Genomic DNA, 23,645 nt, shown 5'->3' on the forward strand with positions numbered 1-23,645 from the left:
TCAGGTAATCACTTAATAAGTACCAGCTAGATCTTTTTAAAGTGGAATTTTTCTTAATTTTTGTAACGTTTTAGTGTTCTTAGCTTCAAGATGAATAGATAAATATCTCTTGCAAGATTTATAAAAAAAAATGTGACGAACATAAAGATGGCGCCATTGCCTTACTCAAAAACCACTGAACAGATTTTCACCAAATTTGGAAAACGTAATTAATTCATCACTTACTAATTTTACTGAAAAATGTATAACTTTCCATCCACGCAATCAAAAGATATTCAAAACCGGCCTTATTGCCGTAACAAGAAAACAACTTCAAAATAAACTTAAACAAACCAACAGCAGGTGTATAATTGTTGCAGAAACATTTCCATTCAATATAAAATTTATTTACTTATTTATCATGAATAGAAACTCTTAGAAAATAATCATCAGAGCCCATGTGTTCGCTAAATTCGCGACTCGGTATATGTCAGATTTTGCACACGCGCACGCCTTCGTGCTCTCGTGAATATTTCGTAAAGTTTACATCTTTCGAATGGGAAAAGCGCATAATAAACACCGCCAGTCACCCAAGTCTGATATTCCGGACGGTGACGGCAGTCACACTCTCTTTCACTACTTCGGTGACCGCGGTACGGTACGAGTCGTCTAGCCAGATTGCGAAGTGGCCAAAATAAGGGGAGCGTGTCGCGTATTTGTGTATGCATTTGAGTGAAGTGAAAAACATGGCGCCCGAAGGTAGACACCATTAGAAGTTGATCCGTGATGCGTCCTGAAAGCTGCGTGTTAATTTGTGTGGCCAAACAGGTGCGGTATCCAATACTCGTCGAAATGATAAACGCATAACCGTCAACGTAGACCACTAAGCTAAGCTTAATCATCATCAGTATTATACTCAATCAAATAGCTCTCTGAACAAGGGGTGGTGCTTTGCTTCGAATGTGTGCCATATTCAGCGTATGCGAGAAATTTTCTATCGTACTGGTTAATAACACTGCCCAGCATTAGTTGTTATAATTTAGTGTCTAATAACTTGAGCAGATTGCATGTCAACAAAATAAGAGGAAAGAACAATGATCCAGTATAATTTGCATGTTGCGAAAACGTGAGTAATGTGATGTGAGTAACATACAGAAGTTGGGTGGCGAACAAAAGAAAAATCGATTCTTGTTTGCTAAAAAGCAGAATGTGAAGGAAGGGAAGACCGAGCAAATAAGATGCTCTGAGTGGGCAGGGAAATCCAACACCAGTGAAGAGGGTACCCGAAAGATCACAAATTAATCATACTCATACGACCTTGATCTTGTGGTGCATAGCATCACGATCCGGGAATTCGACGGCAAATATGAATTCCGATCGTAATAAAAAGCAGTATCGATCTGGAAACAATCTATTCAGTGATGATGAACTTGAATTGTCATCGGTAAGTATCAGCTGTGAAACTTGTAGAGCTATTAGTACCATGGGAGAAAAAGATGAATCATTGTAGTGCAAAAAAATGACTTTGTAAACCTAATTTATTTTGAATAATTTAATAATATACATTATCTTGTTGTACAGTATTCAAACCTTTGACATTACATACATATACTTCCTTTGTTTTTAGATTTATAGATCAAATGACACAAAGATTGGATAATAAATTGGTGGAATTCAAAAATTAAGAAATTAAAAAGCGTCTTTCGAAATGTTTATTTTTCAATTCCTTAAAATCATGTTGTGTCTGTTTTGTTTTTTTTCGAATTCTAACCAATCGAAATCAAAGAAGACAAAAAAATAGCTACTCAACAACTCTTTTATACCCAATTGTTTTATGAGTCACTTTTGTCATTTTCGAAGGTGTTTTTCCAGACTTATTAGTGTAATGTATTTTACGAAAGGGTTTTTACAAAATGCTTTCGAAAAATTACATCGCCAAAACTTGTAACATAATCAGTGAGGTTTTGCTTTAAAAGCATTATCCGTTTCTTCAATCGATAAGCTTCTTTATACCAAACGACTAAAAAACAAATCCACCGCGATAATCGCCGGCAAGCAACAGTACAGGACAGGGAAGTAAACGAAATGGATTGTAATAATCTGAACTATACCTCAACCTGTGTCACGTGAATGTTAAAGATTCTTAGACATCAGACTTTTTTACGAACGACCAGAGCAACACGATGAAGCAAGGCAGTGTGTATGAGCCTAATACATAGTACATGCAAATAATCCGCGCTCAGAAGGTTTTGTAAAAAGCAAATCGGTAATGAAAAAGTTCATAAAAGGAAAGAAGACGGCTTAAGTTCTGTGGAGTGTTTACCCAGTGGGAGGCGAAAATGAAAATATGAAATGGTTATAAAGCGTCTATCCTTATAATGGAAAATACTTTTTCAAGAAGCGAGCATTCCACGAAGATATGCAGACATTTTTTTGCGATTAGGTACGATGCTATTATGCATACCTTACGTCATGGATACGGGCTAAGGTGGGCTTGAAAAATGTTACCAGTTGACAAGAAGCTTGAAAAATTTGGCTAACGAATTAAAGATTGAGATATTACAGTAGATTCTAAGAATCATTATTATCGATCTGAGTTCTTAAAAATTTGAAAACCACGGAGAAGTAAGGAAACACTAAAAATTCGGCGTTCTATATCTTAAAAACCTACGGACCAAATACTTCAAATTTAGTAACCGTAAGTATTGTTATTAATTTTGAAGAATAAAAATTTATTCTTGAATTCATAACGTTTGAGTTATGTTTCTATATAGAGCACACTCGCGACCAGCGGAAAAACGAGATACCTCGTACTTGGCCCGCAATGTGTTAACACTCGGAATCTTAAACTGAATTTTGAATCTGAGTTCAGATTTTTTATTTTCAATTTTTACTCTTCTCTGATTCTAATTTCGTGAACAGAATTTTGACTCTGTAATCTGAGTTCGAAATCTGCATCTGAAACTGACATCTGAATTCTTAATCTGAATTGTAAATTTTGAATCTGAATTCTGAATCTTGAAATTTGAACCTGAATCTTGCATTCGAATTCTTAATCTTCATTCTGAACACTTGAAGACTCCACTTTTTTTTCTTACGTAAGCTCTTTGAAATTATTTTATAGGCTATATCGGTAAAATTTTATATTCTTTGATAAAGAATATTTAAGAATTGAAAGATTATAGACGGATAGAAGATTAGAATAAGGTGAAAGATTTTGAAAATGAGCGGAAGGGTAATTTTAATTTGAAAAACTTTTCATCACATTTTATCGTTTTGTTCCTCACGGGCCTACTACCTTGAAGTGGTTGAATTGTACAATTCTATCCGTTAAAAAAAAAACGCCGAACCAATTTCCGTTTGACTAAGTAACAACAGAACCGATTTTAATAAATTTTGGGATAACTTAAAGTTTCCAAATCGTTCTACTGACACACATTTATTTTCATAACTTGACGAACATAATTCCTGAAACTCACTCGGTCCATGGCAACCGTTCTCCAATTTCTCGGACATCCCAAATTCGCCAGATCACGACCCACTTGGTCTAACCACCTCGCTCGATGCGCCCCTGCTCGTCTTGCTCCTACCGGATTCGTAGCGAACACCTGTTTTGCAGAACAGTCGTCCGGCAATCTCGCAACATGTCCTGCCCACCGTATCCCGCCAGCCTTCACCATCGTCTGGATACTGGGTTCACCGTAGATTCGCGCGAGCTCGTGGTTTATCCTTCGCCTCCACACTCCGTTCTCCTGCACACCGCCAAATAAGGTTCTTAACAATCTTCGCTCGAATACTCTGAATGTACGCAATATCCATAATCCCTCCTCGAGCAATATCCATGTCTCGTGCCCGTAGAGAACAACCGATCCTTTTGCTACGATTTTTTAGGTGGATCGATCCTGGAACCATTAAGCTGAATCGATCTTGGGAATCGATCTTTTCCAGGAGATCTAACAATCCTATTACTGGCCCGATAAGATCGTATTCCTTCGCGCAGACGAATCCTTCTGACGGTGCACCGGTCGGTATTGAATTTCTTGGTGATGTCATAGTTCGACTGCTCTGGGTCCACTATAACGCTTGGTATAATCCTGCCGATCGATAGTATGCATCTCACGGAAACGTTTGAGAACGCTGCACACGGTCGATTTGACAATTTTTTACAAATTTCGCGATTTTTTAACCCAACCACATCGGGTTTTTGACGTGAATGTCCAAAATTAATTTTCGTCTCGCGGCTTCCATCACGTGTAACTTTTTTGGAACAAATCGAATCGTAATGAAATTTTCAGTACTGACAGAGGAAACATTTCCGAACAAAGTACTTTCAAAACATTCCAGATCCGACACTTAGGTATAATAAACAGTGCGTCCAGATTTAAGAAGATCCATGCTTTATATGTACATAGTTATTTATACGATGAAACACATCTTACTTTTCGGCAACTTATGGGATTCGAAAACAAGTTTTTTTACCGATACCGGAAATCGAATCCAGTACGCCTGGGTCAAAAGGCTCGCGCCAGCCTATCCGCTAGACCACATCAGCGCTCACCAATGAGAAGACTCTGAAACTTCTTCAACAGAAACATAAAACGAGAGAGCGTTGACAGTGCCTCCAGCGAGTAGAGAGACCAATTTTGCGACCAAGATCCAAAATGACCAAACATTTTATTTATTTTTTATTTACATATGTATTCCGTCTCACGACATAACTTGACGAACATAATTCCTAAAATTCACTCGGTCCATGGCAACCGTTCTCCAATTTCTCGGGCACCCCACGTTCGCCAGATCACGCTCCACTTGGTCTAACCACCTCGCTCGTTGTGCCCCCGCTCGTCTTGTTATTACCGGATTCGTAGCGAACACCTGTTTTGCAGGACAGTCGTCCGGCATTCTCGCAACATGTCCCGCCCAGCGTATCCGGCCAGCCTTCACCACCGTCTGGATACTGGGTTCGATGTAGAGGCGCGCGAGCTCGTGATTCATCCTTCGCCTCCACACTCCGTTCTCCTGTACGCCGCCAAAGATGGTTCTTAACACTCGTCGCTCGAATACTCCGAGTGTACGCAGGTCCTCCTCGAGCAATATCCATGTCTCGTTCCCGTAGAGAACAACCGGTCTAATGAGCGTCATATACAGGTTCGTGCGAGGGCTAAGTCTTCTCGACCGCAGTTGCTTGTGGAGTCCATAGTAGGCACGACTTCCGCTGATAATTCGCCTCCGGATCTCACGGCTGGTGTCATTGTCTGCGGTCACCAGTGAGCCGAGATAGACAAAGTCTCGACTATCTCCAGCTCGTCGCCGTCGATCGTGACCTTGTTGGACAAGCGGGTTCGGGTTGACCAAACAATGAAAGTTGAATTAAGGTTACGCTGGGCAGGACATGTCGCGAGAACGCAGGACGACTGTCCTGCAAAACAGGTATTCTCTGCGAATCCGGAAGACATCAGAAGAGCTGGTGGTTAGACCAAGTGGAGCGTGATCTGGAAAATGTGGGATCCTCATTTTGCTGATCGAACTGTGATCCGATTTTTTTTCCTTTTTTAATTACTGGAAAATTTTTGGCTTTCAGTCAAATTCTTAAGAAAAACAACGTTTTCCTATTTCATCCGACGTTTCGGCGTAATGTATTTCGCCTTCTTCAGGGTTTTACTGTAATTTGTGAGTGTAACAATGAAAGGTGTTGTGTAATATGATTTTTGTTTTACTTACTAGGGTGCTATTTCTTGTCAAAATATGTTGTGTCTCAACTTCTCTCCGTCCTGTTTTCTTAATTGTCCACATCAGCGTAAATTTTGAATTTGTTTTTAACTGCTATCGGTAGTTACACTGTGTCACTGTCAACTGTGCTTTGTATACTGGATGTAGAATTGTTGGTTTCCTTGTTATCATGTTTATTATGATATTCTTTTTGTGTGTGTCTGTGTATGGAATGTAAAACTCCTGCGTAAGTTGAGTTTAAATTCGCTACATCAGTGCGTTTGTTAACAGATTTAGGTTCGTTGAAAATGTGTATCATCTCAAGGATGGGTAAACTTCTCTGTTTATATGTGTGGTCGAGTATTTTTACAGAACTTAAATCGAATTTATGTTGGTGGTCAATACAGTGTGCGATAAGAGCAGTAGATGTAGTTTTCATCGCCTGCATTTTCTCGTCTTGGGCTGTGTATCCTTGTTCGATCAGCTGATTCAGTTGCTTGATGTTGCTGCGGTGCTTAGCCAATCTATTTTTGAGCAAACTGCCTGTCATGCCTATGTAGTTCCAGTTGCATTGGCAGTTCACACGGTAGATGACTGAATGTTGATCGAGGAATGGAACCGGGTCCTTGATTCTGGTGTACAGTTTGTTTACGGTGTTGGTACTTCTGGTTGTGACTTTAATTGTTGGGTACGTTTCCCTAAAAAGTCTTATACTGCCAATGAAGTCTTATACTGCCGTGTGAACTGCCAATGCAACTGGAACTTCATAGGCATGACAGGCAGTTTGCTCAAAAATAGATTGGCTAAGCACCGCAGCAACATCAAGCAACTGAATCAGCTGATCGAACAACCCAGATAACCAGAAATCGTAAAGCAGTGTTCATTGTAGATTGTATAAGCATCCAGTGTAGATTGGAATTGTATAAACGTCATGTTGTAGCTAATCCAAGTTATACTTTATCGTTTATGGTTTGTATAGTTCATTATACACGATAACATTTTGTTAATCGTATAGAATGATCAATAAAGTTGTTTTGAATCGCAGTAGAATTGTGTAAAGCTCAATATTATATCCCACTGTACAATTAAGCAATCTTTCATGCTTGCGATCTAAGATGACATATTATTTCCATGAAAGGTCGTACAGTAATTGTAAGAACATCGTATAATTGAATTTAAACAATCTATTCATACATGTCATTCAAAGTTGCTTATTGAAATAAACTTAATCGGTAAATAATTGTTAATAATGCAATTCCTATGCTTAGTAATATCGTAATCATCTTATGCCAACAATAGCAAAAATTGGAAATCCTGGACGAATTATGTTGCAAAAATGAAGGCAGTTTTAATTTAGAAGAAAAAATTATAAATGAAAAAAATTGGCACATACAGTCGGCGTTTGCAAAAACACAGGCGACGCTTAAAAAACCCCGTTCGGTGATAAATTATTCCAGATAACCAGAAATCGTAAAGTAGTGTTCATTGTAGATTGTAAAAGCATCCAGTTTAGATCGGAATTGTATAAACATCATGTTGTAGCTAAACCAAGTTATATTTTATCGTTTATGGTTTGTATAGTTCATTATACACGATAATATTTTGATAATCGTATAGAAAGTGTGACGGATCGCTTACCGTAGACGAAGCTACGAAATGAATAACGCTCGAAAACTTTAAATTTGAGTTTCTTTATAAATCTTGCAACATTTTACCCACATATCCCCCATAGCATTTTCATTCGAATTCTATTTAACTTACGGCATTCTCCATGAAGGCGCTGCAGCGCACTGAGTGGCCACGAAGCTTTTCCTCTTCCGCCTTGGTGTGGGCAAACCTCCTCTCGCCGCCTCCGGCATCATGCCCCAAAGGATTTTTCCGATGCCTCCGCTGGTACGCCGACCACAGATGCAGTCGAGTAGTGCCGTTGCTGATGAATGGCCCAACGCCACAGTTGATTCGATAATGGCAGGTGCCGTCGAAGATTGCAGTCGAAACTGCCGATGATGATGTGTGGCCCAAATGCCACAGTTGATTCGGCGACCACCGATGCAATCGGAAAGTGCAGTCGCAACTGCCGATGATAATGCGTGGCCAAATGGTACCGTTGATGCGACGACCGCAGATGCAGTTGATGAGTACAGCCGAGACTGCCGATGGTAGTGGATGGCCAAGGGCCACAGTTGATTTCACGACCGCCGGTGCAGACGTAAGTGCAGTCGAAGCTGCCGATGATGCTGATTGGCCAAATGCCACAGTTGATTGCAGCACTGCAGGTGCAGCCGAAGGGTGCAGACGAGACTGTTGATGAAGATGAGTGGCCAAATGCCACAGTTGATTCCAGGATCGCAGGTGCAGCCGTAAAGTGCAGTCGAAGCTGCAGATGATAATGAGTGGCCAGATGCCACAGTTGATTGCACCGCTGCAGGTGCAGCCGAAAGGTGCAGTTGAGACTGTCGGTGAAGTCGAATGGCTAATTGCCACAATAGATGCTACGCCTACGGGAGCCTTAGAAACAAAGTGTCTCTACGAGGATGCTGTGTGGCTCAAAGCCACCTTTGATGTTGCACCGCGAGTGCGTTCTAGCCGAGAGAAGGCAGGCAGTTGTAGCCGAGACTCCCGGTGATGTTAAATGGCTAATTGCCACCTTTGAAGTTGCCAGCGCGGGCACGTTGTGGCCGAGGCGAGGCTGGCAGTTGTAGCCGAGAGTTCCGGAGATGCTGAATGGCTAAATGCCACCTTTCCTCCGGCAAAAGTTGCAGGAATCGATGGAAACCTCGAAGGTGCTTGATGGTGGATAAAAGAAGGCCGCCTGTGTTGGACATAAGGCGTTTGTTAGAGGAAAAGGTTGCAGGCTTTTTTTTTTTTTTTGAAGGTGGTGTCTTACCTGAGCGACCCTCTTGTTCTTCTTTTTCTTTTCCGCAGTCTTGAGCTCGAATTTACCCTTTTAGGTGGGCGTGTGTGCACCTAGAAGCCGTGAATAGAATGGTATTAGCACTAAACCATTAGTTTGTTAGGTCAGTTAGGTGTCTCACCTTCCAGTGGGGCTCTGCCCTCTACGCTTCTTCCGCGAGCACGTGCCGCGTGGCTGGTATGCGCCTTGTCGGAGCTAAAGCGAAACATAGGCGTTTTCTGTTAATTTTACGGCACTTTGCCCGCTCGAATTTAACATACCTTTTCCTTTCAGTGCTGAGGAGCTGTCGTTTGCGGTTTTCCTCCGATTTTCCTCCGATTTTCCTGTGTGAAACACTACCGCGCTACACTTCGCTCTCGTGGCGATCGTTTTTTTTATTCGCACCCGGACGGAAATGATGATGACATTTCCCGGGTTTTCCAGCTCACGCTAAACGTGAAATACCGTGTATTTTACACGCCGAGTATTTTGTCGTGTTTTTGGGTAAATTTTAACGACACGCTATGAATTATCAACATGGGGATGGGTTTTTTGGTTGCCAAATTATCGTATCATATTATTTAGGACTAGAAACATCAAATGAACTTTAAATTGTAACACAACATTGCTGCTTAGGCAGAAATTTTCATGGATCATGACAGGGATCCATGAAAATTTCTTATCCTGCTCTAGAAATTCGATGGAGTTTAACGACTACTTTCCGATTCAATCTCGGAAGCTTATCACCTTCCCTATAGGTGTTTACAGCTCAATAAACAAACTCAATACAAACGGTACTCAAAACCAACTAATCTTGGCAAATATCCAAATACAAAACAACTCTAAGCCATCGAATTATGGCAGATTGTGTCGGTAGGTACCAGCAAATGTGGCAGATTTTTCCATCGAACTCTGAGAAAATTCAACAATATTACTCCCACATCAGCAGCTTACAATTATCCTAGATCTAATAGCCATTGTAATAAAGAATGACTAAGATCTTACGAGTAGGACTTAACAAAACAAATTAGGCGATACTGGTATACTGGTTAAAACGAAGCAACAGAAGTCTAGGGAAAAGAGGGATTTAGTCCTCTAAGTTACGAAGAGCCCAAGATAGAGGTTTTACCGCGCCTCCAGATCGCGTTCCTTTTGAATTGTCTTGGCAACCCCCTTTGACAACTGTGCATGATCCTTAACATACGATTTTAATATGATTTCGCATTTATAGAAGACAGTTTTACTGTCGGCACTTATTCTAAACGATGTTCCTCTTCGTTTTTTATGGCTTTGACCATAGTAGGTCTTCTGGCTATGATGGAGGAAGTTGGGAGATTGCTTTTTGGTTTGACGACCAATTTCTTGATCGGGAGTCTTAATCGGGACGTCTTAACCGGTTGTTGTGGTAAGTTGAAAATAGTCTTGATCGGGTCGTCTTGGTTGGTTGTAGGTAGTCTTCATCGGGTAGTCTTGATCGGGTGGTTTTGATCGGGTAGTCTTGTTCGGGTGGACTTGATCGGGTAGTCTTGATCGGGAGTTCATGGTTGGTTGAAGGTTGTCTCAATCGGGTAGTCTTAATCGGGTTGTCGTAATCGGGATTGTTTATAGATGTCACTATTCGGTTCTTCTTTCATCCAGGATGCTTGGTCGAATTATGGTCCTCCGGACTAGGAGAAAGTCAAAAGGAATCTTGCAACCTCTTTAAAGCAACACTGGGCGTTGTCCTGTTGATGCTTTGCTTGTTCAGCAGTGTTCGTGTTTGTGGGACAAAATCGGATGTTGATGCTGCTGCTATTGATCTCCTTCAGACGGCGCCTTCTTCCGGAGTCGTCGAGCATGGCAGATGGTGGTGGTGGTGACGATAGACGTGTTTTTGCATCGACGAGGATTTTGTTGACTACCTTGGGTAGTGGACGTAGCTAGACTTGTTACTGTACTCACGAGGAGGTAGAGAGGAGGTATTGCTCGCTGCGTTTTCCAGATGCATGATTTTTCCCGATCGGCCTAACGGTATTTCCTGCTACGCTTGGTTGACAGGCTTTGGCTGTGGTCATAGCTGAAGGTTTTGTATTGATTCGGAGATTGTTAGGGTTGGTGGATGATCTCCTAGTTGTAGTAGTAACGACTGGCGTGTTTTGACCTCGAGAGGCTCTTGTTGACTACCTTGGGTAGCGGTCATAGCTAGATTTTTATGTGCGTGTGGCTTTTGACAGTTAGCGAGAGAGAGTCGATATGGTAGTAGCGGCCGTCATGATGTCTACTCCGCACAACTTCTTCGCATAACTGTATTCTGTGGTGCTGAATCCTCTTCTTGATGTCCTGACAATCCTTTCAATTGCAGCGACGTGGTGTTTGGAGCTGCTGTACTTGACTTTCCGAACATTCCAATATCCCGAACCTGGATGGGTTCTCTGCGATGGTGTGTAGCGCCTGGCTACGGTGGCTCACCAGTGCTACTATCCCCTGCGCTGCTACGCTGCTTCAAGATGACAGGATTGCATTCTGGACAATGAGTGGCGGCAATCCCACGCAAGGTTGCCAGCCCTCTCCAAATTCTGACGAACTTCCTGGCAGAGTTCTCAGAGTCCATTCAGCCGACGCTGGTCCCGCGCAAGGCCGTTGTCTCCTTCATAAACGCCTACTTCGTCGTGTTCGTCGGTGTCCTAGCGACGAATTAGCATCAGCTGTGCTTCATTGAGTTATTCGAATGGAAGAGTTCTGCATAATTTACTCCGAGTTGTTGGGGGCGAGGTTTCAAAGATGATGTTGGTCCTTCAGCCTTCTCCATTTCGTGTTTTGTGCTCCGAGTGAGCTTGTGGTCAGCGTTGTTGCTTACATAGCTTGAATGGTTAATCAGGTTTGATGTCCTTCACATGGTAGCGTCCACGCTTTCCTGTGACGACATCCTCTAACATATACAAATTCGCTCCCAGTTTCTCCTTCACGATGGCAGCGATGAACTTCGGATCCAGCTTCTTGTTTATATGATCCGCCTTCGACGATAGTATAAACGAACGACGCCATACTAGCTCGCCCGGTTGGAATGAGACAGTGCGCTTCCGTAGATCGTAGCGTTCCTTCGTTCTCTCGTGGTTCTTCTTGATTCGCTGCTGAATGAACTTGTGAATCCTGTTGATTGCGGACAACCTCATCTCCTGTGCGACCTTTGGATCATCTGACACGTTTAAGTCTTGCTGAGTGTAGAGGTCCGTGTGCAGCAAAAGTTCCCGACCGAAGTTGGCGAAGTGTGGGCTGACCCCGGTGGATTCGTGCTTCGCACTGTTGATAGCGGCGGTGATGGCTGCCAGATTCTTGTCCCATTCGCGGTGATCTTCCTCCAGCAAGGAACGAATACATGTAATGAGAACTCTGTTTACCCGCTCGGCGTTGTTGACCTGCGGTGCGTAGAATGCTGTCTTCATGTGGATGATGTTGTGACGGCTAAGCAGCGCTCGAAAGACTTGTGACTCGAACTGCTTCCCGTTATCCGACAGTACTATCCTCGGCCTAGAGAATTTCAGGAATACCTTTTCCTCGAGAAATTCGACCATCTTGGTTGAATCGGCTGCTCGCATCGGGTGGGCAATGACGTATTTGGTAATCCAGTCGACGATGACCAGAAGAACTGTGTTGCCCTTCTTGGATCTGGTGAGTGGTCCTACGAAGTCGATGGATATTAACTCCCACGGTACCTTTGCTGGCTTAAGTTTCCCCATCTGCGGCATCATTTGCTTGTTGGGAGCTTTGCTGGCTTTGCACGTAGCGCAAGCCTTCACGTAACGAGCGACGGTGTCCTGCATCTTCGGCCAATAATAGTGTTGTTGAAGTTTGTGCCATGTTTTGTAGAAACCTAGGTGCGCAGCTGAAGGCGAATCGTGAAAACGACGGATCATTTCTGCTCGCTCTTCCTCTGGAACGATCTTCTTCCAACGATGGCTGATGACACCCATTTCGTCTTTGACCTGGCAATTCTTGTAGAGTTCTTCGTTTGCTATTCGGAAGTCTGGATACTTTCCGCCTTGATTCTGCACCTGCGTGATGAGGTTTTTGTACCATGGATCGTGTACTTGCGTGATTGAGAAGACCAACGAACAAACTATCCTGGACAATGCGTCTGGAACGATATTACAGCTGCCTTTCCTGTATCGTATCTCGAAATCGAACGCGTTGAGCCTCAACAACCACCTGCTCATGAGGGCCGTAGGATTCTTCAAGGTCTTCAGGTAACTGAGGGCGGAATGGTCACAGTAGACCACAAAGCGTACTCCTTCGACGTAGCCACGGAACTTCTCAATTGCTCGTATCACGGCCAGGCATTCCTTTTCCGTTACGGTGTACTTCCTTTGAGATGAAGAGAGTTTTTGTGAAAAATAGCAGATTGGGTGTTCGTCTCCGTCGATTGTCTGCGTCAACACGGCCCCAATTGCCATATCGCTGGCATCGCAAGAGATAGAAAATGTCTTCGTATAGTCCGGCATGGCTAATACCGGAGCTGTTACTAGGGCTGACTTGAGTTTTAGAAAAGATTCCTCGGCTGCTGCTGTCCAACGAAACTTCGTTTTCGTTTTCGTAAGCTCGGTGATGGGAGCGGCAATACGGGAGAAATCGGAGATGAAACGACGGTACCACCCACACATTCCCAGAAACCGTTGGACTTCCTTCCTGGTTGTTGGTGCGGGGAATTTGACAATACACTCTACTTTCTCGTCGTCCACCTTCCAGCCTCCTTCGCTGAGAATGTATCCGAGATATTTGATCTGCTGCCGACAAAACTTGGACTTCTCGGCCGAAATAGTAAGCTTTGCACGATGTAGTCTGGCTGCGACTTCCTTAAGGACTGAGATGTGTTCCTCAAACGACTTGGAGCATATGATGATGTCGTCTAAATAATGGAAGACGTACGGTTCCATGTCCGCAAACAAGTGAGTCATAATTCTCGCTAGACCTTGGCTGGCCGTGCAGAGTCCAAAAGGGACCACCTTAAATTGAAAGTGCCCTCGGGAAGGTACGGTGAATGCCGTTAGTGGCCTCGATTCCTTGTGAAGCGGCATTTGCCAAAAAGCATCTTTGAGATCTACCGACGATATGAATGAACAACCTCCTAGATTGTTGATAATCGAAGAAATCTGTGGGATTGGGTAGCCCTCGTTGACCATAATGGAATTCAGATGCCTTGCATCCAAGCAGACGCGGTAACTCCCGTTTTTCTTCTTAACTGCCACAAGTGGGTTGTTCCATGGCGAAAAAACTGCCTCCTCGATCACATCCAACGAGATCATCCTGTCTACTTCACGGTTGACCTCCTCCAGGACATATTGAGACATTGGATAATATCGCTGCTTCCGTGGCGTGGCGTTGCCCACATCTATACGGTGTTCATAAAGCTCTGTTCTTCCCAATTTCCCTTCCTCGGCTTTCGGAAATAGCTTGATTGTCTCATTCAGTATCTGGCGTTGTTGTACCGATAGTTCCTTCATCGGCTCTGCTTCAAGTTCTTGCTCATCAGTTATCATTGAACAGCATACCGCTTTGACTCCGAACGTTTGCCAAAAGTTCATGCCCATGATGGCGCAGTCTGGCAGACTTGGCACAAGAAGGACTGGTAATATTTCATTTCGATTATTGTATGATATCGGTAGACGTGTGAAGTGATTGATTTTGTGTGGAGTTCCATCCGCTGTTTTGATCCCACCGTTCAGTGCTTCCTTTCGCAACCCTAGCTCTTCCACAATTTGTGCTTTACTACCACCTAGCAACGAACAGTTCGCTCCACTGTCCAACAAGGCTGTGATTTTCTTTCCTAGGATGTCCAGAACGGCGTGTGGACGGTTGTCATGTCCGGGATTGATGATTATAGAGTTGATGTTTTGAAGGTCGGGAGGTATTGACGGTTGATTGATGTGTTGCGAAGAATCTGGCCCTCCATCTACCACTTCCTCGCTGCGGCGTTTTCCGCTTCGCTGTTACAAACAAGACAGCTGCGTAAAGTGTAACCTTTTCGACCGCATCTGTAGCAAAAGAGAATTGCCTGTGCCTTTGTGCAATCCGGAAACCTATGCCCCTCCTCATCGCAGTTCCAGCAAAGCGCTGGGCGGTACGCTGTATGCTGAACAGGATCTAGATCGTACATGTTGCTAGCTGCTTGCTGAAGCTGCTGGTTCTGGAGCTGTGGTTGGTTGTGCTGTTGGAATTGCCGTTGAAGCTGTTGCTGTTGAGGCTGCGGCTGTTGAGGCTGCTGCTGTTGTTGCTGCTGCTGCCGCGGCGCCCATTTAGCTTGCTGTTGTAACGGATGTTGTATTCGATAGTTCTCCGCTTGACTGCCTTGCCGATTCACTATATTATTCTGCCCTGCCGAAGTTGTCGGCGGTTGCAGACGCTGATCCGCTCGCTGTACAGAGTTTTGCTGCTGTAGCCCTGTATTGAAACGATTCGGTCTGCGTTCCAGTTGCAGCTTCATGGCACAAACTTGCTCGTACAACTGTTCGTATTTCTCCTGCCAATCGATAAAATCTTGTGGAGTCGTGTGCTCCTCTGCCTGGTGATAGGACGTAGTCGCCTGCTCCATTACCCCTCGTTCTTGATTATCGGCTTCCACTGCATGAACCCTGTTGAAACGCTGCTGTTGATGCTGCGTCGCCTGTGCACGACCCGGTGCCGGTGTGGCGAAGTTTGGTTCCAATAGAGCTGTATGGGGTATTGGAATCCTGCGCTGTCTGCTTAGCAATAACCTGGTTTCATCGAAGTTGCTGCATACATCCAATAACTCCACCAGTGTTCTCGGTTGCCGTGCTGTAACGATGGTAGCGTACTCCATGTTCATGTTCTTCTTCACCATGAACATCATTTCCTCTTCGGTGAGCGGCGGCTCGATAAACCGAAATAGTGTTGAGATGTCTCGATAGAATTTGCCAAAGGGTTCATCGGGACCTTGATACCGGAAACTAGCTTCTTGACGCAGTATTTGTGCGTATCCACTCGGCAAGAACTCACGTCGAATTTCTCGCTTGAACGCTGACCACGAAAGAAGAAGTCCTTGTGCTAACGCCCTGGAATACCAATCAAGTGCGTCTTCCAACAGAAGGTGTTTTACTGAAGCAAGAATAGTTCGATCGCTAAGCCCTTCGGATCTGGCAAACGTCTCGACCCTGTCGAGGAAGATATTGAGTGACGTCGTGTCCTTTTCACCCCGGAACTTGAACGGCCAGTTGTGAATCGCCTTCACCATTCGCTGCTCCTCGTGTCCGAAGCTTCTGCTGGAGTGTGGAGAACTGCCACCATAATTTCGCTGCCTCCTCTGCCGATGTTGAAGATCCACACGCAACTCGTCGATAACGTCTACGGACCTTGAACCCACTTCCGCTTCAATGTTGAAGTTCGTTGGACTCCGGACGTCCTCTTGCTCTTGCTGCTTTCCAGCTAAACCTTCGACCTGCTCTCGTGCTTGACCTGTGGCTCCCCTACGTCGATTTGGAACAGCTTGTCCCCAGCTTGGATTGTCGTCTTCATCTCTGCATTCTGCTATTTCACTGATCGGCTCACTCAATCTGCCACTTAAGTTTCCCGAATCACTGCGCACTACTTTATTGACAGCGCTGTTGATCTCAGAAATCAACATCTCGACCAAATCGCTTAAAATCTTTCGCGCTTCCTTTACCGAAGAGACCGGAGGTATTATTGACAAACGTTGCCGGTAATGTAACAATCTCGACCGAGCGCAAGCCATTTGCTCCGAGTTGCCATTCTGTATAGCCAAATCTACGAAGTTTTTTAGTTCTTGAATTGCCATCTGACAGGCTTCGACATTTGATTCCGGAGACATCGCGTATTCAGAGCTAACGTAATTAGTTTCTCTTAATATGTCCTCTTGGACTAGTGCCTTTAATTTAACAACCTTCGCCCTTCTGGTGCTAGGTGCTAGGTTTGTTACATGGCGCAAGGCCAGTTCGTATGCAATTTCCTCATCACTGAGGTGAAATAATTCTATTCTAGTATTCATTGTAATTGGATCAAATAACCAGTAGAAATGTGTTACGATACGATAATATACGAAGAATGATACGATATTTCAAAAAAGAGCGATAATAATAATGATTATTAACCAACAATAATAATCATAATAATCATGAAGTATTCACAAAAAAATAATGATACTTGTGATTACTAACATTAACTTCAACGAACATTAATTAAATGAACAGGTTCGTTTTGTTGGGCGCCATTTGTGACGGATCGCTTACCGTAGACGAAGCTACGAAATGAATAACGCTCGAAAACTTTAAATTTGAGTTTCTTTATAAATCTTGCAACATTTTACCCACATATCCCCCATAGCATTTTCATTCGAATTCTATTTAACTTACGGCATTCTCCATGAAGGCGCTGCAGCGCACTGAGTGGCCACGAAGCTTTTCCTCTTCCGCCTTGGTGTGGGCAAACCTCCTCTCGCCGCCTCCGGCATCATGCCCCAAAGGATTTTTCCGATGCCTCCGCTGGTACGCCGACCACAGATGCAGTCGAGTAGTGCCGTTGCTGATGAATGGCCCAACGCCACAGTTGATTCGATAATGGCAGGTGCCGTCGAAGATTGCAGTCGAAACTGCCGATGATGATGTGTGGCCCAAATGCCACAGTTGATTCGGCGACCACCGATGCAATCGGAAAGTGCAGTCGCAACTGCCGATGATAATGCGTGGCCAAATGGTACCGTTGATGCGACGACCGCAGATGCAGTTGATGAGTACAGCCGAGACTGCCGATGGTAGTGGATGGCCAAGGGCCACAGTTGATTTCACGACCGCCGGTGCAGACGTAAGTGCAGTCGAAGCTGCCGATGATGCTGATTGGCCAAATGCCACAGTTGATTGCAGCACTGCAGGTGCAGCCGAAGGGTGCAGACGAGACTGTTGATGAAGATGAGTGGCCAAATGCCACAGTTGATTCCAGGATCGCAGGTGCAGCCGTAAAGTGCAGTCGAAGCTGCAGATGATAATGAGTGGCCAGATGCCACAGTTGATTGCACCGCTGCAGGTGCAGCCGAAAGGTGCAGTTGAGACTGTCGGTGAAGTCGAATGGCTAATTGCCACAATAGATGCTACGCCTACGGGAGCCTTAGAAACAAAGTGTCTCTACGAGGATGCTGTGTGGCTCAAAGCCACCTTTGATGTTGCACCGCGAGTGCGTTCTAGCCGAGAGAAGGCAGGCAGTTGTAGCCGAGACTCCCGGTGATGTTAAATGGCTAATTGCCACCTTTGAAGTTGCCAGCGCGGGCACGTTGTGGCCGAGGCGAGGCTGGCAGTTGTAGCCGAGAGTTCCGGAGATGCTGAATGGCTAAATGCCACCTTTCCTCCGGCAAAAGTTGCAGGAATCGATGGAAACCTCGAAGGTGCTTGATGGTGGATAAAAGAAGGCCGCCTGTGTTGGACATAAGGCGTTTGTTAGAGGAAAAGGTTGCAGGCTTTTTTTTTTTTTTTGAAGGTGGTGTCTTACCTGAGCGACCCTCTTGTTCTTCTTTTTCTTTTCCGCAGTCTTGAGCTCGAATTTACCCTTTTAGGTGGGCGTGTGTGCACCTAGAAGCCGTGAATAGAATGGTATTAGCACTAAACCATTAGTTTGTTAGGTCAGTTAGGTGTCTCACCTTCCAGTGGGGCTCTGCCCTCTACGCTTCTTCCGCGAGCACGTGCCGCGTGGCTGGTATGCGCCTTGTCGGAGCTAAAGCGAAACATAGGCGTTTTCTGTTAATTTTACGGCACTTTGCCCGCTCGAATTTAACATACCTTTTCCTTTCAGTGCTGAGGAGCTGTCGTTTGCGGTTTTCCTCCGATTTTCCTCCGATTTTCCTGTGTGAAACACTACCGCGCTACACTTCGCTCTCGTGGCGATCGTTTTTTTTATTCGCACCCGGACGGAAATGATGATGACATTTCCCGGGTTTTCCAGCTCACGCTAAACGTGAAATACCGTGTATTTTACACGCCGAGTATTTTGTCGTGTTTTTGGGTAAATTTTAACGACACGCTATGAATTATCAACATGGGGATGGGTTTTTTGGTTGCCAAATTATCGTATCATATTATTTAGGACTAGAAACATCAAATGAACTTTAAATTGTAACAAAAGATCACAAAAGTTGTTTTGAATTCCAGTAGAATTGTGTAAAGCTCAATATTATATCCCACTGTACAATTAAGCAATCTTTCATGCTTGCGATCTATGATGACATATTATTTCCATGAAAGGACGTACAGTAATTGTAAGAACATCGTATAATGGAATTTAAACAATCTTCAGATTGTCGAATTGATTAACAGTACAGTAAATAGCTAGCTAAGATCGCACAGCGCTGAATACAATTAATCGATTGTAATAGAATCGTCCATGAGATAGGTTAAAGTTGTATATCAAAAAACGGCATCTATAAATAGATTTGGAGTCCGAAATGATGCAGTCAGTGGTACTTTATACGATCAACTGATTTTTAAACGGAACTCTCAACTGTACATGAACAAATTGGCTTGTTTATATCAATATAAAATGGCGCCGAGGAAGTATCGAAGGACAGGGATCGGAACGTTGTGAGTTCGAGACTGAGGAAAAAGAGACACATAAAGTTGTATATGGTTCAATTTTTTTTCGCAGTAAACATTAAATTCTTTTGTATTAATGTTCACGGCGATTCTTAGTAAAATCGTCATAAAGGAAAAATATAATTGCTTTGGGATACAGTAACAATAAATTGTATTAAATGGCGAAGAAAGTTGTACAAACCTCAGGCTACCTGCAAAAGGAAATTGTAATCAAATTGTAGGGCAGGCAATAAAAAGTTGTAAGTTGTACAATCCTAAGATTTTATGCAAAGCAAAGTTGCTATCAAATTGTTGAAAACGCAATACAAAGTTTTATATTTTCAAGGTGAGCAAATTTTGGTCCGTATATTGCCTCCACTTTGGTACGTACAGGCTCATATAGAATATTCTATACAACTTTTTCAGATTGTACAAAAGTGTGTATATCTCAGAAACAACTGAAATATACAGACCAAAATGTTTACTAGGAAGGATACACAGCCCAAGACGAGAAAATGCAGGCGGTGAAAACTACATCTACTGCTCTTATCGCACACTGTATTGACCACCAACATAAATTCGATTTAAGTTCTGTAAAAATACTCGACCACACATACAAACAGAAAAGTTTACCCATCCTTGAGATGATACACATTTTCAACGAACCTAAATCTGTTAACAAACGCACTGATGTAGCGAATTTAAACTCAACTTACGCAGGAGTTTTACATTCCATACACAGACACACACAAAAAGAACATCATAATAAACATGATAACAAGGAAACCAACAATTCTACATCCAGTATACAAAGCACAGTTGACAGTGACACAGTGTAACTACCGATAGCAGTTAAAAACAAATTCAAAATTTACGCTGATGTGGACAATTAAGAAAACAGGACGGAGAGAAGTTGAGACACAACATATTTTGACAAGAAATAGCACCCTAGTAAGTAAAACAAAAATCATATTACACAACACCTTTCATTGTTACACTCACAAATTACAGTAAAACCCTGAAGAAGGCGAAATACATTACGCCGAAACGTCGGATGAAATAGGAAAACGCTGTTTTTCTTAAGAATTTGACTGAAAGCCAAAAATTTTCCAAAATTAACAAACAACAGTCGCAAAAGTTTTATCAATTTTTTAATTACTTGAATGAAATTTCAGAATTTCACTCTCCTTATCTAAATTTCAATAATAACCTAGATTTTTTTTTCCAAAACTCTAATGTCAATATTACTATCCGGCTACTTTTCAGAATTCTGAAGTGAAATTCTCGTAATGAGTTTTGAAAGTTGATTTAACGTTATTTAAACGTAATTTTGATTGTTTTTCTCGACCTCAAAGCTGTTTTCTGACACCAAAGCTACAATTTTTCCTTGATTCTAATAATATTTTTATTTTCTCTGAAGTCTCAGGTTCTTGAAAAAGTCAAATCCGATCGTATTGCTTCGACCAAACCTGATGAAGATTGCCGGCGGCGAACGATCATTGTTGAAAAGAAAAACGGTTCATATGGATTTACATTGCAAAGCTATGGGATCCATTATAAGAAAGAACAGGAAGTAGAAATGATCACGTATGTCGACTACGTAGAATACGACGGACCCGCCTACAGGGCAGGGATGCGAGAAGGTGATGTCATCCTGTCGATCAACGGACATGATATGGAAAAGGCCGAGCATAAGACGTTGGTCAACTTCATCAAAAACTGTGATAACCGCATGCGGATGGTGGTGCTGTTTGAAGACTGTTGTCGAAAAGTATAAACATGATACATTTTAAAATATTGTTCATACCATGACACTATTTTTATCCCACAGGTTGAGTTACACTTGAAATATATACATTTACAAGAACTGCTCAAAAGCAAGATGAACGACCTAGATAGAATATGTTTGCGTGAGAGAGAACTTCTGGAGGGCAAATGGAAAACCCATAGTCTTCCAGCTCGAAAAAAGGCCACAGTACCGAGTGATGATATCGACCCAGGTTCCACCACAGATGTTGAATCGGGTTCTGGGCCTAATTTGTGCCGTCCAGCCGCATCTACTGAAGACGTTAAAAAGTTGCTCCGCCAAAAACCCTACATCGTACCACCACCTGCCCAATTCATGCTAGCCTATCACGTAAGTTTAGATTAATTTAATCAAGAAATCTTTTCACTAATATTCCAAATGTTCTATCAGTGTTTGGACAGTAACTATCGGTACGTTATCCATCCATCAACATCGACTGGTGCCAGCGGAAGCACCGAATACGCATCCAGTGCTCCCACATTTAACCCCAGTTGTGCTCAATCTACAGCCAAATTTTGTAAGGACCATCAACATTTCGTTCGTGGTTCCTCTCTCGACAATAGTAGTTTAGGTGGCTTTAAAGCCAATTCCCAGCAGCAGCCAAAATCCACGTCTCCCACTAAGAGTCTCCACAACTACGATACTAAAACAGGCAAATCATCTTCACGAAAGCATTTGCATGGTCATTCATGCAATCCTTGCATGGGTCATTTCCTACGTGGTGGTGATAAAAGTAATAAAACAACCGGCGTTGAAAAAGATAACACCAGTCTTGATGCATATGATCTGGCTAGCCCTTGCTGTGATCCGCAATGTGTTCCGACGCGCCGCAAATCCAAACACCACAAAGACCACCATCACAAACACAAACATCGGGACAAAGAGGCGAAGGATGGCGGCAAGGATCGTATCCCTCGCCCCAAGTCTCAGCCACATATTTCACCCCAGTCGCAGCCAAATTATCTGTATCGCCATAATAAAGATAAGCACGTAAGTTTTGACGCGTAGTGAAAGAATTTTTACGCCAGTTTCACTTCTGTTAGTCAAAAAATGTTTTAAGTACAAAAAGTTTTCAAATTTATCTTTTCATAAGCTCGTTTTAAACCTGTATTTATATGTTATAATTCTAAAATTCAACAGTTACAAAACGGAATTAGAAATTAAACCTTCTTTTTGTTTGCATTGGTTATTAAGACGCAACATTTCAACGAGTCCAACTAATCTGTCATTTCCTTTTTGATACCTTATCCTCAGGAACATCATCATGTTAATGTTTACGACTTAAATGCTAGTTTGGCCAGTCATTGTAGCCTTCATTCATGTACATCTAGCGAGTTCAATCCAGCAGCCGATCATTCACCTGCATCCTATAGTACTTCTATTAGTACCGATACGTTGTATTGGGAACCACACAGCGAATCAACATCGGCATCTGCTGGTTCATCACACAAAAAACTTCCGGCACCGACTACAGCCATTCCGAATAGACCACCGCACACCCATCAGCATCACTACTATGTCCAAAAGTACGTAAATCCGCATACTGGCCAAATACAACCGATAGCAATGTATGCCGGACCACCTGTTCATAAACCAAAATCGTGGGACAATCTAGCAATGAAAGGATTCGGGGGTTATGGATACGGCTATGGTTATATGGAGGTTAACAAAAGCGCAATACCTGCGCAAACTCGCACTCAAACTACGATTACTATCCAACATCGCAACTCAATACCCAAGAAGAACGGCTACGAAAGATATTCAGCCTTCGTGGATGTGGAGAATTACGCTCCACCGCCAACACAGTTTCTAGAAGAAACGACCACGACAACGACTACCATTACTACGAAATCGACCGAAAATCTTCTGGGCCCTTATAATTTATCCGATACTAGTTTATCTTGTGAGTGCCTGGAGGGACCGTCAATGAAAGCTAGCGCTAGCAGTGGTCCGAACACACTAGAGATTCTTCACGACAAGTCTGGTTACTACTCAAGTCTGGGTCAAGGTGGGGCAGGTAGTAAAAAGCAAATAACAAACATGACAGAAATTGCACGTCTTTAAACTTTTTTGTTTTTGCTAAATGCCCGAAAAGAACGTTTCTAAATGCATATAGACACCATCAAACTTTTGCCAGACATAAAGTTTTTTTTACTGAGTATTGCAAAATTCAAAGTGATGCCAAAATATCAACAGTAGGAGTAGTAAACAATGTTGCATGAAATAAAATGCTATCCAATTACACAAAAAGTAATCTTACACTCAACCATTCTATTTATTGATAATTGATACTATTAGATTACTACAATCAATATCTATGACAGTGGAAAAATATGAAATATTAGAATGTCACATTCGTAAAAAATCATTTGAACTAGGTTCCGAAATGAAGACTTTGTCTGATAGTGATAAGTCATAAAGTCATACAGGTAGTCCAATTTGCTTATTACTTTTTCAGAACAGATAATTTTTTGCAATTGGAGGCAGTTAAGGTGATTAAAAAAAGATTGTAGTCACGAAGCATTAGTCGTAATAATAAAATGTAGGAACTTAAATTATTATATTCTACAATTAATACTTATTACATATATTGAGAAATTCAAACTTTTGGGTACTGAACTTTAAACAATTCTAGAATGTCCATTAGAGTGCCCCAAATGACCCGACTTTTGAAAAAGTTATGTGCTGCAGGCTA

The 23,645-nt window shown here is 42.8% G+C and overlaps 1 protein-coding gene and 1 long non-coding RNA gene across 2 annotated transcripts; one reads left to right on the forward strand and one right to left on the reverse strand.

Annotated features, from left to right (window-relative positions):
• Window positions 1–575: 575 nt before the first annotated feature.
• On the forward strand, window positions 576–23,513 carry LOC129751123 (uncharacterized). The gene is made up of 5 exons (XM_055746429.1): window positions 576–1,423; window positions 20,564–20,914; window positions 20,975–21,280; window positions 21,341–21,940; window positions 22,205–23,513. The coding sequence occupies exons 1-5, from the start codon at window positions 1,346–1,348 to the stop codon at window positions 23,012–23,014; spliced, it is 2,145 nt and encodes a 714-aa protein (XP_055602404.1). The 5' UTR covers window positions 576–1,345; the 3' UTR covers window positions 23,015–23,513.
• Window positions 16,818–18,662, reverse strand: LOC129751124 (uncharacterized). The gene is made up of 4 exons (XR_008738613.1): window positions 18,355–18,662; window positions 18,216–18,289; window positions 18,068–18,147; window positions 16,818–17,992 (listed from the first exon to the last, which is right to left on the reverse strand). It is a non-coding gene; the product is annotated as an uncharacterized LOC129751124 (long non-coding RNA).
• Window positions 23,514–23,645: the final 132 nt, after the last annotated feature.

This window comes from Uranotaenia lowii, chromosome 3, assembly GCF_029784155.1.
Source record: "Uranotaenia lowii strain MFRU-FL chromosome 3, ASM2978415v1, whole genome shotgun sequence".
In the NCBI taxonomy this organism is placed as follows: domain Eukaryota; kingdom Metazoa; phylum Arthropoda; class Insecta; order Diptera; family Culicidae; genus Uranotaenia; species Uranotaenia lowii.